Source organism: Spermophilus citellus, assembly GCF_964194105.1.
Source record: "Spermophilus citellus genome assembly, chromosome: 10".
Taxonomy (NCBI): domain Eukaryota; kingdom Metazoa; phylum Chordata; class Mammalia; order Rodentia; family Sciuridae; genus Spermophilus; species Spermophilus citellus.
Genome location: NC_138197.1, coordinates 98,832,687 through 98,846,239, shown reverse-complemented (window position 1 = coordinate 98,846,239; position 13,553 = coordinate 98,832,687). Strand labels below are relative to the sequence as shown.

Below are 13,553 nucleotides of genomic sequence, written 5' to 3'. Positions count from 1 at the left end.
TCCACTCTTGTACAAATGGAGACTAAAGCATCATATTTGATACTTTAAAGCATTGTGTACTAACTAATGAATACAATTTTTATGAGGAAGAAGACTCACTTTTAGTAAACAATAACTATAACGGTAGAGTATAATGATGAGTAAATAATTTTGACCTAAATTGTATTTAAATCTATAGAAGTTTGACAATCATTTAGCAGGGTTTAAATAGTGCAAATAGATCTCAAAACACTTTTCTATTGAGAAATTAGGTTATGGATTCAATAAATATAATATAAAATTAATCTTATGAATGAAATCAAGAAATAAGAAAGACATATTTTCCTCCCTAAATTTGCCAAATACAGTAGAAATTTAAAAAAAAATCTCTAAAAAGCCAAGGTCATGCACAATGCTTAATGTGTAATAAATCTTAAAGTACAATCAGTGGTGGATTGTCTGCTAATAAAAGCTTTCTAAATTATAATCACAAATATGGAAAATTGAAAAAATACGCCATCCAGGTGGTCATTTTTTGTTGTTTTTTGTGAATCAGTGCTCTCTCAACTTATTTATAGTCATTTTCTTTCTTTTTTTTATTCAGTAGTAACAAATACCTTATCACAAAATTAATTTCTCATAACAAGGCTTCATTTCTCAAAGACAGTCCTGCTTAGGACTCTATAATTTAGTTAAATGATATCAACCTTAATCCTTGCTTTAAAATATAAACATGTGGATTTTGTATTAACCTAAAATTTAGATTATTGTTATTCCTGGTCCTTACCAAAGAATACAATTTCAAACCATCTGCTTTTCAATTACTGTAAAACACTGGAAACTTTGGTTATAAAAAAAAGCTGAGGAATAGGCAAACCTCTAGATTCAATTATGATTCTAGCCTTCAAGCAAGCAGAAGCTACAGAAAGCCATCACTAGAATGCATTTGATCATTACTTTCTGTGAAATCACCTTTATTTAACTTTATACTTTAGGAGAAAATTCTTATTGCTTTCCAATTCTCTTTCTGTATCTCTACACAGAATTCACACAAATCATATTTGGAATCATAAATCCAGTTGAGTATTAAAAAAGTTTTGAATTCCAAAGTATGAAACTAGTTCTTCAGCCTAGTTTCATCCAACTAAAATCCTTCATTCTCAAAGTTAGCCTCCCTATAATCAATAATTATATAAACACCCCGATGCCCTAAATTGGCAGTTCTGGATTCTATTTCACACCCTCTCTCCATAGCTTTTGATTCCCATGTGGGTATCAATACATCAGAGAAAGCATACACAGGATGAAACATATAACTATGGAAATCCAAAGTACTAAGAAACTTAATATTGACCCAAACATTAGGATGTGCACCCACATGATCTCTTCTCCAGATTCTTCATACTCTGCTTTAGAAATTGTATTGAATACTTCCTATATGCCTGACAATGAACCAGTAACTAATGATAAGGTTTAGTCCACATTCCCCTAGAGCTTACCACGTAACTGACAGGTCCTTATTAAACAAGAAAATACGAATGGGTTGAGAATTATAGAAAGAAAACTAAGCTCTTTCAGGATTCAGGTCTTTATTAGAGTAATACCAGTAGTATATTCATTTTTTGTACTATTCATATTATTTAAGAAGGAAGTAACTGAAATAACTCAGTGACAAACTGAATTCTTAAAAATAGAGCCAAATAAATAGAAACACACACACACACACACACACACACACACACACACACACGTAAACTGGGGGGAGAAAAATGTTAAATGATTCTTAGTACTATACAGGATTTTAATTTTTCATTTAAACCTTGCACCTAAACATCACATCTCTGGAGAAAACATCCCAAGGCCATTTGATTATACTCTCAGTAAAATCCAAATTACTCATTCTGGCCTCAGAACTCCATATATTTGGCCTGTCCACCTCTAAAGCTTCATTTTTTCCCACTTTTCCTGATATTATTGAGTTCCTATATCCATCTAGTGTATCCCCCGCCATTTCAGTTACATGTATCAATGAATTTGCTTTTTCTTAAGCCAATTTAGGATGTGTCCAGTAATCAAAACTAAAAAGAAACCTGACTGCTATTAATATTGCTCTATTCTCATTCTTTTAATATTTCTTCAAATGTCTTAACCCCAAGTTTTTCCACTATCCTTATCCCTGTTCCCCTAACAAGCTCTGCCTTCTCCATATCCAACTTCAGTAACAAGTAATACAACTGGTTTGACATTTCAAAGAGTATAACTTTCATTCTCTCATAATAGGTAGCGTCCATTACCCAATGCTGACCAATAACAAACCAGTGATTTTTTTATAGAAATATCACTTATAAGTTGATACAATAAGCTTAGTCTTGTTACAATTCTGTCTTTACCAAATTAAGACTTCCTTAATCTTATAAGTATACTGCCAATTTTCTAATATTTATGCCAATTATAATATTTATAATGCCAATTATAATATTTATTCCAAATGCTATGGAAAAAGCAGGATTTGGGGGTAAGACAGACATGGGTATGATTTCCGACTGTCAACTTCAGTTCTGTAACATTAGTAAATCCTTAATCTCACTAAGATTCAGTTTCTAGAATTGTAAAATGGGGGTAATATGGAGATAATACCTTCCATTTATGGTATTTTTGCAAATATAACTAAGAAAATATGTGTGAAAATATTTGTTTTTTTATTTTGTTTTAATTAGTTATGCATGAAGATAGAATGCACTTTGATGTATCATGTATAAATGGAGTATAAACTTCTCATTCTTCTGGTTGTACATGATGTAGAATTACACAGGTTTTGTCATCATATGCATATAGGGTAATAATGTCAGATTCATTAAACTATCTTGAAACACATGTTTTAAAATGGTAACTACTGTACTGGATTGAGTACTTTTCTTCAGCCCTCTGGGACATTTTGTTCCCCAAGGCTGAAATGCAAAGAAATCACTATCTAGTCCAGTTTTGTGCATTTTACAAATATGATAAACAAACTCCCTAAATTAAGAGATTAAAAACTCAAGATTCAGACATGTAAAATAAATGACTAACAAGTTTAGATTTACACAGGGAATACTAGGAGCTATGATAAAACAGAGCAAATGCTCCACCTAAAAGGGCAGCCACTATTCAACTCCAGGTCATCTTCACTGTGGTAAATACTGTACAAGTATACCGATATTTATAAGAAACAAAAGGAACCTGGAGTTTTACTAGGTATGGACTGGTTTTTAACTGTTGACAATTAGAATTTGTGAGCTATTTGTAAGTCCAGTGTAGCATGGGTGGCCCATGGATAGTCTGTTTGTGACTTTGGCACCCAAGCTTCAGAGTGATTCATAGAAATGACTAGCAGGATAGAGCTGAGACACAGCTTTCATCATCCCACTGGAAATCTCACATTTATCTTTACAAAGCACTCTTGTACTCTTAGAGACTCCATCTACCTAGGTTTTGTTTCTCCCACTCTCCCAAGCCTAGCCCATATTCTGTTCCATAATCAACCTCCTAAAAGGTACCCTGCCTTCAATCCTTCACAGGCTGCCTCCAGGGAGACCCTCTCTAACTCATTAACTGATCTTTACCACCTTTATTCCACAATGGGAGGTCAATTCAGGAAATCTAAAATGGGCCCTTCCCATTCCTATTACTAAATTCTCTACCCATTAGATGATGTTTAATAGGGTGATAATCTTTAGAAACTAGAAGAAGCAGAACCAGGAATACTTTAAAAGCATACAAAAGGTCCTGTACAATGGTAAGTTTTTATATTATGAAGGAAATTATTTGATCAGTGATATTTAATAAAGAGTTGCATCTGAATAATTTTTACTTCCAAATCTATTTCTCAGCAAGTACTTTTTAGTTATTTCACATAGATATATTTTATCTTTAATAAGTCTAAATCATGTTAAGGTTCTAATATTTTGCATCTCCACAGGGAGGTTAGCAAACATTTGTCAAACTGAGTCAAATTTTTTCTCTCATACTTATTATTAAGAAAAATTAGAAACATTTTAAAGTCAAGATTCATATATAGCTAGAGTTTTTAGCATCACTTTCATTCCACAATATTTTAGCAATATTTTTTGGGACATTCACGTGGAAATTTTGGAAAAAACTGTTAAATTTTATTGACACTTATGAAAGCAAAACTGTTAAACAAATCTACCTTGAATTAAAAAATATAGTAAGTGAATAAGCTTTATATTAGTTTACTAGAACACTATGCCTCAATTTAAAATATAAGAGAATAAATTTATAGTACTCTAATAAATACACATTTATTAAATGGTGGTTGCCCTCAGAATGCAAGGACTGTGCATCATTTGAAAACATAATTTATTGAAATCACTGAGGAAAAATGCAACTTTACCATCTTGATAGATGAACAAAGTTATTGCAAAAGCAAACTTTAGAAGGAAAAATCATTTTTAAATGCAATGGATTAAAACCAATTCTGAACACATCATCTATAAACCAAATGTGACTCATACAGTAGTGGAAATAAATTACACATGATCCCTCATGAGCTATTCTGTACAGAAATATTCATGACAAAGAGAGAAGTCACCCAGTATAACAAATATAATACACAGCCTTTATTTTGAAAACACACTTTAAAAAACACCCAGAAGAGTATACTTAGAAGAATTTGTAATTATTAGAGCAACTGAACTATTATAAATGAGAACTAAAAGAGAAATAGGGACCCTTGAAACAGGGGTCCTGCCATTTATGACATCCACTATTTATTCATATTTTCAGAAAACACACAGATAATTGAGCAGTGAAGTCAAGATTTAATCCCACCTCACTGACTCAAATCCATGTTCATTATATCAATACCTGCTTCATATCTTCTCAATAAAATTGATTATGGCAAGAGCCCAAAAAGAGTATTAGTAATCACTAATGAGAGAATCCAGAATTATGACCATTCACTTAGCAATATTGGCTAAAGCTGCCAAAAAGTATTTTAGTAAGAAGATGTTGGAAACTTAAAAATACTTAAAAATATATACTTCATTATAATTTATATATGTTTCAGATAATATTCTTAAATATGTCTCCTTTTGTGTTTTTTTCTTTATGTGATCAATTTCACTGTAGAATTCATTATTTGAATTCTACAGTGGAATTATGGCAGAAATGACAAAAAAAAAGTCAATTTTGAGTCTCTAACTCTTAAAACATACTCTTCATTCATCATCCATTCAACAAGTAATAATTCAATTTACGTTAGTTATTTAATGCTAGTTTTATATCCTAAATATCACAATGAACAGTAGAACTTGAAGTACACAGGTATGTGTGTTTGTGTATAAACAAACCCAAGTTTTGTTGAGAGATAAGTGTTTCTGACATTCCACTTGCACAACTCTAGATGATTTGAAACCACAGAGTTTTATATTTAAGACCTGATATAAAAAGTAAGGACAATTCTATCAGTTAAGTCAAAGAAAACACCTTTTACTACAAAGAAATAAGCAGAAAAGAGCAAACTAGTCAGACTAGAGTATCCTGGGATCTTAAATGATAAAAATACCCAAATAGGTTTGGGAGGGAAATCTCAGGGCATAGAGGGTTTGCTTCAATGTAAAGAGAGTCCTGCTTCTTTTTAGCAGTGAAAGAAAAAATGCAAACCCTTAAGAAAGCTCTGTTCAGTATGGCACTCTGCAGACCTAAGAGTTCCTCCAGCAGATGACTGAGAATGGAAGAAGGATGTGGAAGTAATTTTCCTAAACACTGCACACTGCTGACTGGGACAGAGGACACAGTGGAACATATCTAGCTACCTGACCATCAAAGCATACTTTCCAGAAGAATCAGGGGACTAAGACAAGCACTGAGGCTGAACCAAGTTAAAAAGGAAAATAAAAACCTTAAAACTAGAAACTATGACTACAAGTCAGTACTGGAATAATTCCCAAGATTGCCAAGTTAGATGAATTACAACTTCACAAACCTGGAATTCCTCACTCCCTTTCCTTTCTGTTGCACCTAAAATCTATCTTGAGAAGAGAGACTAAGAATGGATACCTCTGAAAGATGAGATAAAAAGTACAAGCAGGGAGTGAGACTTTGAACTGATTGAATAAACACCCCAAGAGAGATTGAACCAAGCCCAGAGGGAGAAAGAGAAAAGAATGAGTTATCTCAAATAAGGACATTTACCATCCCCCATCATTATGGCAAAAACAAACAAAAAACAACACACACACACACACACACACACACACAGGGAACATGCTATAGAAAATAAAGTTATGTTTTATATGACATCTAAATTGCAGCATATAAAATTCTAGCCTGGCTATATTCTTAAGTAATATAATAAGTGCTATTAATTATTTTCAATAAGTCTGGCTACTATGCATTTCAGAATTCAAAACAAGTAGAATCTTTGCAAAGTTCCTAGAGTAGGTGGCTCCCATGGACCATAACAGGTCACACCCAGAAAAGAGAAGAAACAGGTAAACAGCATCCTTTAGAATATGGTCTCCAGCCACATATGTGCTACACATTATGCCAAGAATAGCTGAGGCTCTGGGAAGAGAAACCTGGTCACTACAGAGGACCACGGTTCTCACAATGTGGGACTGGAAACCAAAGGCAGAAAAATTTTGTGATAATATAAGTGAAAAAGGTTAATTATTCTCTCCTTTTATCAACCCATTTTGCTTAAATTTTTTTCTAACTTAGTAAATGACATAAATGTCTAGGATTCACCACTCTTGATTCCTCCCCCCTCCCCTTTCTTTCTTTTAATCTCTACAGCCAATGTATCACCAAGTCATATCAGCTTGTCTTCCACAGCTAAGAGATGCCCACTCTCTCTTCTACTCTGTTATCATCTCTTGCCAACACTACTAAAATATCTTCCTACCTTGGACCCTGCTAACAACTTCACCCCCTACAATTCATTTTCTGTAAAAAACCTCAAAGTCCTTGAAACACTCCATAACTCCCATTTTATTTAAAATTAGGACCAAATTCCCATCATGCTTAGTTCTTAAATTTTTTCTTCCTTCTGCCCTCTATATTACTCTTCAATGGTGCCCAAATCCCCAGCAACAGTGGCCTCTCTGGTCTTCAAAATGACAAGCTACATTTCCCCACAGAGCAAAGATAGCTGATATTTATTCTCTCTCTCTCTCTCTCTCTCTCTGGAAAGCTCCCTTCTGCAGATCATCACATGTAAGAAGCTCCTTCTTGTGATTCAGAACACACTTTAATGCCACCTTTTCAACAAGGTCTTCTGGGAACATTCTATCAAAAGCAATCCTCTTTTCCATGAGATCCATTCATTTCTGTTTATGGGTATATAATCAAGTTATCTCTTCAGAATCCAAGTTCCTTGGAGGAGTGGGTCTTGTGTGTGTCTTGTTCATATGCATTTAAGTATTCTAACAATATTGCCAAATGAAAGAAGGAGTAGGTTAATGTGGGTAGGGGGGTTAACTTCTTCCCACTGCTTCCTTTTCACTAACATCTTTTATGATACTCCCAATTTTGCCATAACATGACAAAATGACTAAGAATCAAGCAATAAAAAAACACAAGGATATGTATCTCTCAAGAACAGTAAGAAAAAGGCTTAAAAGGGGAATACGAAGAGAAAAATCTTAATTTATGAAAGAAAAATAGACTTTAAAATATTGTAGCCTCTCATTCAAGGTTGGGCCTTCCAAATCAGAAATATAAAAGAAAGGAAATGTCTGTTTTATAAAGTATTTCATTTTCTAAGTAGAAATATTTAAAATTCATTAGGAAATGTGTTACATAACTGGTGAGTCCTCCTAAGAGGACTTACATTAGATCAAAGGGAAGATTTTAATCTGCTGAGTTTTCATGAAGCAAGACAGCCATCACAAGACACACTGTTTTTTCACAAATGAAAGATAAATAAGCAATCAGCACATAAGGGATGAGAAAAAATAAACATGCTTAGTACCTCTCAATGGAAAACTGGCCTTAACAGATTTCTGAAAAAATTTTAATTGATTTTTTTTCCTTAAAGAAACTTTAAAAGACAGTGGCATGATATTCATGTAAAAATTTAGAAGAGTTTAAAATTATATGCTTGTAATCATACAAATTGGTGTATCAGACTTTTAAGAGTATAATTAGTGTAATTGTCCATAACATTATTGCTTTTTTTAAACTGCAAAAATTATATTATTTGTGCTTGGACTACTACATAATATGAGGAAAACTTACTTCTTAATAAAAGCAAATTAACTAACCTATTAATAATCAGGTTCCTAATGCAGCATCACATTCTGAAATAAAAAACTACATTCCTATCATGTTACAGATTAATATTTGTTCTCAGAACTATTTCCAAAAAAAAAAAAAATCTTACCAGACATAAACTGTGTAATAGAGGATAATTCCATTTGGCTCCAGAGGTGGTTTCCATGACAACTTCACTGTGACACCAGACAACTGTTTTACAGAGAAATCTTGAGGGGGAGAATCAGGAGCTGAAAAGTGGGTACATAGAATAATGCATTTCATTAAACACATATAAGAAAAGGTTAAGATGGAAATAGGTTTTTTTAAATGAAAAACTTTCTGGTAAATGAATCATGTTCAGAGCTTTTTTTCACAGGAACAACAGTCTGTTTACTTTCAAATGAGATGATAAAAGAAGATTTTGCATGGTGGTGTCAGAACATCTGTTTCTGTGATTCAATGGAAAAAAATATTTCATGAGAAAATAGAACAAGGGATATGTCACAGTGACTCACCTACTATTCAAGTACATCGTGGTAAATGAGCATCCTCTAATACAAATGAAAACTTTATTGGGGTGAATAAATACAATGTACAGCCAAAAGCTCTCCAGACAATAAAGAGTCTTGGGGGCAAAATCACACATCCAAGAAATGGAAAAGGAATAAGCATTACATTGGGAAAACAGTTAAAATGACTGACCTCATTAAGGAAAACTACATTCCTCAATTTCAGTTGTGCCATTAAACTGTAAAGTCATATCAAATGTATTCACTGAGTCTTCAAAATTGAATAGTTTTCAAAAGAAACACCAATGTAGCACAAAAACAAGAAAAAAATAGGATCTACTTGTAATTCTGCTATAACAATATAAGAACACAAAAAATTAGCTATTCAACATGGAATAAGTGGTATAAACAATTACTGCAACCTGGTAAGACAAATTTTTATTTCCATTTGGACAAAACATTTAGAGAGCAATTCTCATCTGCTGTATTACTGTACAATAATGTCTTAAAACTGAAAATACAACTTTTTTGCATATAAAATAGTATAACTCACCAAAATTTGGTTCACTGTTGCAGTTATGAATGAAAAGTAAACTCATAGGTAGCTAATACAGATTTTGAGAATATGTTCAGACCTTTTAACTGTGTTAATTGATATATAGTTCATGGATAGATCACTCTTTTCAATAAAAAAGCCATTCTCTACCCTGATCTTCATTAATCATATAACTTGGTCAAGAACTTAGATGGATGTTTACCTCAAAAGTCTACACTTTTAACAGCCTGCGTAATTCAGATACATAACACAAGTTGGAGTCTTGACTTGACTGGTAAAAGCTCTGACTACACAAAATGTATGTCCAGTATGGCCTGATTCCTTCATATAAAATCTCAAATTCTCACCATTAGGACTATTTGACTATATTATAGATAAAAGAGTGAGTACTATTTCCAGAAGGGCATTGTTAAAATTATTTAGTACATGTTATCATAGATCATATCTAAGAAAGAGAGCTAACCTTCACCCTTACTCTTCCATCATTGACATACTGGGAAGGATTTATTTATAAAGTTAATCTGCACTTTGAGAACAAGGAGAATCTATAAATGAAAGAAATGAAAATTCAGACAGACAGCTTTGATGGAGAGTAAGTACAATAAATATAGACAATGACAAGGGACAACTAACTCATAAGAGCACTGCACTTAGAAACTGGGGCAGCCCAGTGCAAAGTACCAGGACACTTTGGTGAAATACTTTGGTGAAAGTTAAAGAGGAAAGGAACTTGCAAAAGAAGCAAAGGGTCCCCAAGTCTTTGTTATTTTGAATAGAGTAACAGGAATGCAGGGGAAAAAAGCTTTCATCCTTTTGGAAGTGTCTAATGTACATTCCTCCCTTATGAGTGATGCTAGGGAGATGTTCAACATCGACAGGGTACAGGCTAGCTAAAAGGTAGGAATCTTGAAAGAAAGAAAGGAAGGGAAAAAACTCCATAAACACTTAAGAGGCATCCAGATCCACCCCTCATGGCAACAGGAATTCCTTTTATAAAAAAAAAAACCCTAATTGTTTCAAAATATACAGTGTATAAAATATAAAATATAAAATCCAAATCCTAATACCAACTATAGCCCTCAAAAGTCATTTTCTTAACATGATACAAATCTAATCACCTTGTGAGATGCCAACGTAAAGTGGTCTCAGTGGAAAAGCTGATTTTATTCAGGTTAGGAAAGAGTATATGTAAATATTCAATGTGAAGACTAATAACATTCAGGGCCAATTATGTTGAGAAACTTGGAAAACAGCCTGAATTCATTATAAAGCTAATTCTAATGCCATTTTAAAAATGCTTAAAGTTGTCATATACAGAATCTTCTCTAAAACTTATATAAATGCATGTTTTTATAAATGTGAAAGTGGAAAGACACAGTGGTAGCATACATCATTTAATATTCAAGTCATTCAAACCAAATATTTAGCTCTAAAAGTTCCCATGAAAAACATATTGTGTGAAGAGTAAAAATTTGCTCTCAAAATGTAGGCCCTCTGTTCACCTCACAGATAGTTTCTTTTGCTGAGAAGAAACTTTTTAGTTTGAGTCCATCCCATTTATTGATTCTTGGTTTTAATTCTTGCGCTATAGGAGTCTTATTAAGGAAGTTGGGGCCTAATCCCACATGAAGATTAGGGCCTACTTTTTCTTCTAATAGATGGAGAGTCTCTGGCTTAATTCCTAGGTCCTTGATCCAGTTTGACAGGGGTTCAATTTCATTGCGTTGCATATGGATTTCCAGTTTTCCCAGGACCATTTGTTGAAGAGGCTATCTTTTCTCCAATGCAGTTGGAGAAGATAATGCTAAGTGAAGTTAGCCAATCCCCAAAAAACAAATGGTGAGTGTTTTCTTTGATATAAGGTGACTGACTCATAGTGGGGTAGGAGGAGGGAGCATGGGATGAATAGATAAATTCTAGATAGGGCAGAGGGGTGGGAGGGGAAGGGAGGGGGCAGGGGGTTAGCAATGATGGTGGAATGTGATGGACATCATTATCCAAAGTACGTGAATGAAGACATGAATTGGTGTGAACATACTTTATATACAAACCAAGATATGAAAAATTGTATTCTATATGTGTAATAAGAATTATGATGCATTCTGCTGTCATGTATTTAAAAATTAAAAGCAATTAAAAAAAAAGAAAAACATATTGGGCTTTTTCAGAATACTGATGACTTCAAAATTTTAAAAAGCATTTTATATCTGAATTTATTTAATGTAAATCTTACTTAACTAGCTTCACGTATAACATAACAATGTAATCTTTATATAATCACGTTATGGGACATACTGATAGGTGAGGCTAGGGGAATATTTACATTAGGATTCATTTTATATATGTGTTTCTTGAAATGTTATGGAATCACAGATTATCAGTATGCACTTTTATATTTACCATCTTCCTCAGTCAATATGCCTATGGGTGCACTCCGAACTCCTTCACCTTTGAGTGTACTAGCAGACATCTCAATTACATATTGGGTATATTTTTTCAGTCCTAAAGAGAAATAAAATGAATAAGTTTGACATTTAGAAATATCCTTTAAGAATGTGAGAGAGTCAGACTATGAAATGGTTCTCAATTCCACAATTTCCCCCAAGTAAAAATTGAATAAAATGTAATTATATAGTAGTAGTAATTCCTATTATGAGAGAAAAAAATATAGGATAATGTAGAAAAGAATTAATGTAGAAAATTCTTTCATATAACATGCAATAAACTCCTGGCATATTGTACCAAAAAGAATTTTCATACCCTGTGTAGAAATAACTACACTAAAACCATTTATAATGTAAAATTCAGTTAATATTTTGAGGCCACACTGTCAATATAAATGTAAATATTCAGCATTTGATTTGTTCTTTTACCTTTAATGTTCTGGGTCAAAGAGGTTGTATTTATACTTTTTTCCTCATTTCCATTACTCCTCTTGAGATAAATTGTATATTTTTGTATAATTCCATTGGGACTATGTGGTGGAAGGAATGATATCTCAATTTCTCCAGAAGAAATATTTTTGTAAGTAATATTTTCTGGTGCACTACTGGGCACTGGATAAAATAAAACACATAATGGCATAAAACAATTTCATCCTAAAAATCTTTTCTGCTAAAATTCTCTAGAATATTTATATACAAAATTAACAAGAGTGTGATTATCATATATACCCTGAATGGATCAAGGTGTATAAAAATTGGACCTTGCACAAGTGTACAGGAAAACAATTTCAAAGGAAAATGCATACAATGATTCTGCAGAATAACACAGGATTATACATTTATTAAGAGATTTAATACTGTAAAAGCTGTTTTGAACTGCTGAAAATGCAAATGCTAGAAAGAGAACAGGAAAGCACTTAAAAATTGATTTTGTTCTTCATTAATAATACTTTTTTAAAAAAGCTTAACAGGTTAGTTTCAGACCATAGCAAATTCTCTGACAAGACAAGGAACATCTCCTAGATCTGATGCTGCAGAGTATAACCTAGCAGCAAAATTGTCTCCTAAGAATAGAGGGCATCAGTAAATAAAATATTAGTTTTCTGCATTTAATAGTGTTCCTATTATATCAAATATAATATTCATAAAATGACTCTCTGTGCATATTCAATTATAAAAACTATATATGGGATTCTAATTCTGGCAAAATATGGGAAAACATACTCTACCCTCATATCTTATTAAAAATAAAAATAAAACTCTGTATAACATTAAAACAAATTTTCTTTAAGAAATTTCAGAGTTGACAAAAAAGAAATTAGTGGTGGCCAAAGAAGAAGCAAAAAATTAAAACAGAAAACACATAAACATAGTGAAAACAGGAATCCAGAGAAGGAAGCTGTACTAACCAACCTTGCCTTATAAGTGCCCATTATCCTGACAGTACTGCATTTTCCTTATTAACATTTGTGTAGACTTCCACAGAAAGAATATAAAGCCTTAGGGATGTTGAAAGAGAAGGAATATCCTTGCATAAAGAGCTGGAACCCCCCCCCCCCCAAAATGCAATTTCAACAAGAACCAATATATTGGAGAACTCCAGGGGACACAATGAATATCTCTGTGGAAGCCACAGAGTTCAAGTGAGTGGGATCCCCAGGACCAGCAATGGGGTGCCCTCATTCTCAGTGGCTGGTAGAAATAAATCCTAATGAACAGAGGAAAGAACACACGTAGAAGAGAGAATAGAAACATTTTCCTTCTGACATTTCTGAGTGAAAAGGCAGAAAATAAAAAAATATGCCG

At 33.0% G+C, this 13,553-nt stretch overlaps 1 protein-coding gene across 1 annotated transcript in view; it reads right to left on the bottom strand.

The window, feature by feature from the left end:
- The window catches only part of PTPRQ (protein tyrosine phosphatase receptor type Q), a gene marked incomplete at its 5' end in the record, with an annotated part of 205,022 nt that overhangs the window by 148,715 nt on the left and 42,754 nt on the right, over window positions 1–13,553 (bottom strand). Inside the window, 3 exons of the mRNA XM_081310467.1 lie at window positions 8,366–8,486; window positions 11,704–11,805; window positions 12,177–12,359. Coding sequence (XP_081166593.1) covers window positions 8,366–8,486; window positions 11,704–11,805; window positions 12,177–12,359 — 406 coding nt within the window. The remainder of the gene's footprint in view (window positions 1–8,365; window positions 8,487–11,703; window positions 11,806–12,176; window positions 12,360–13,553) is intronic.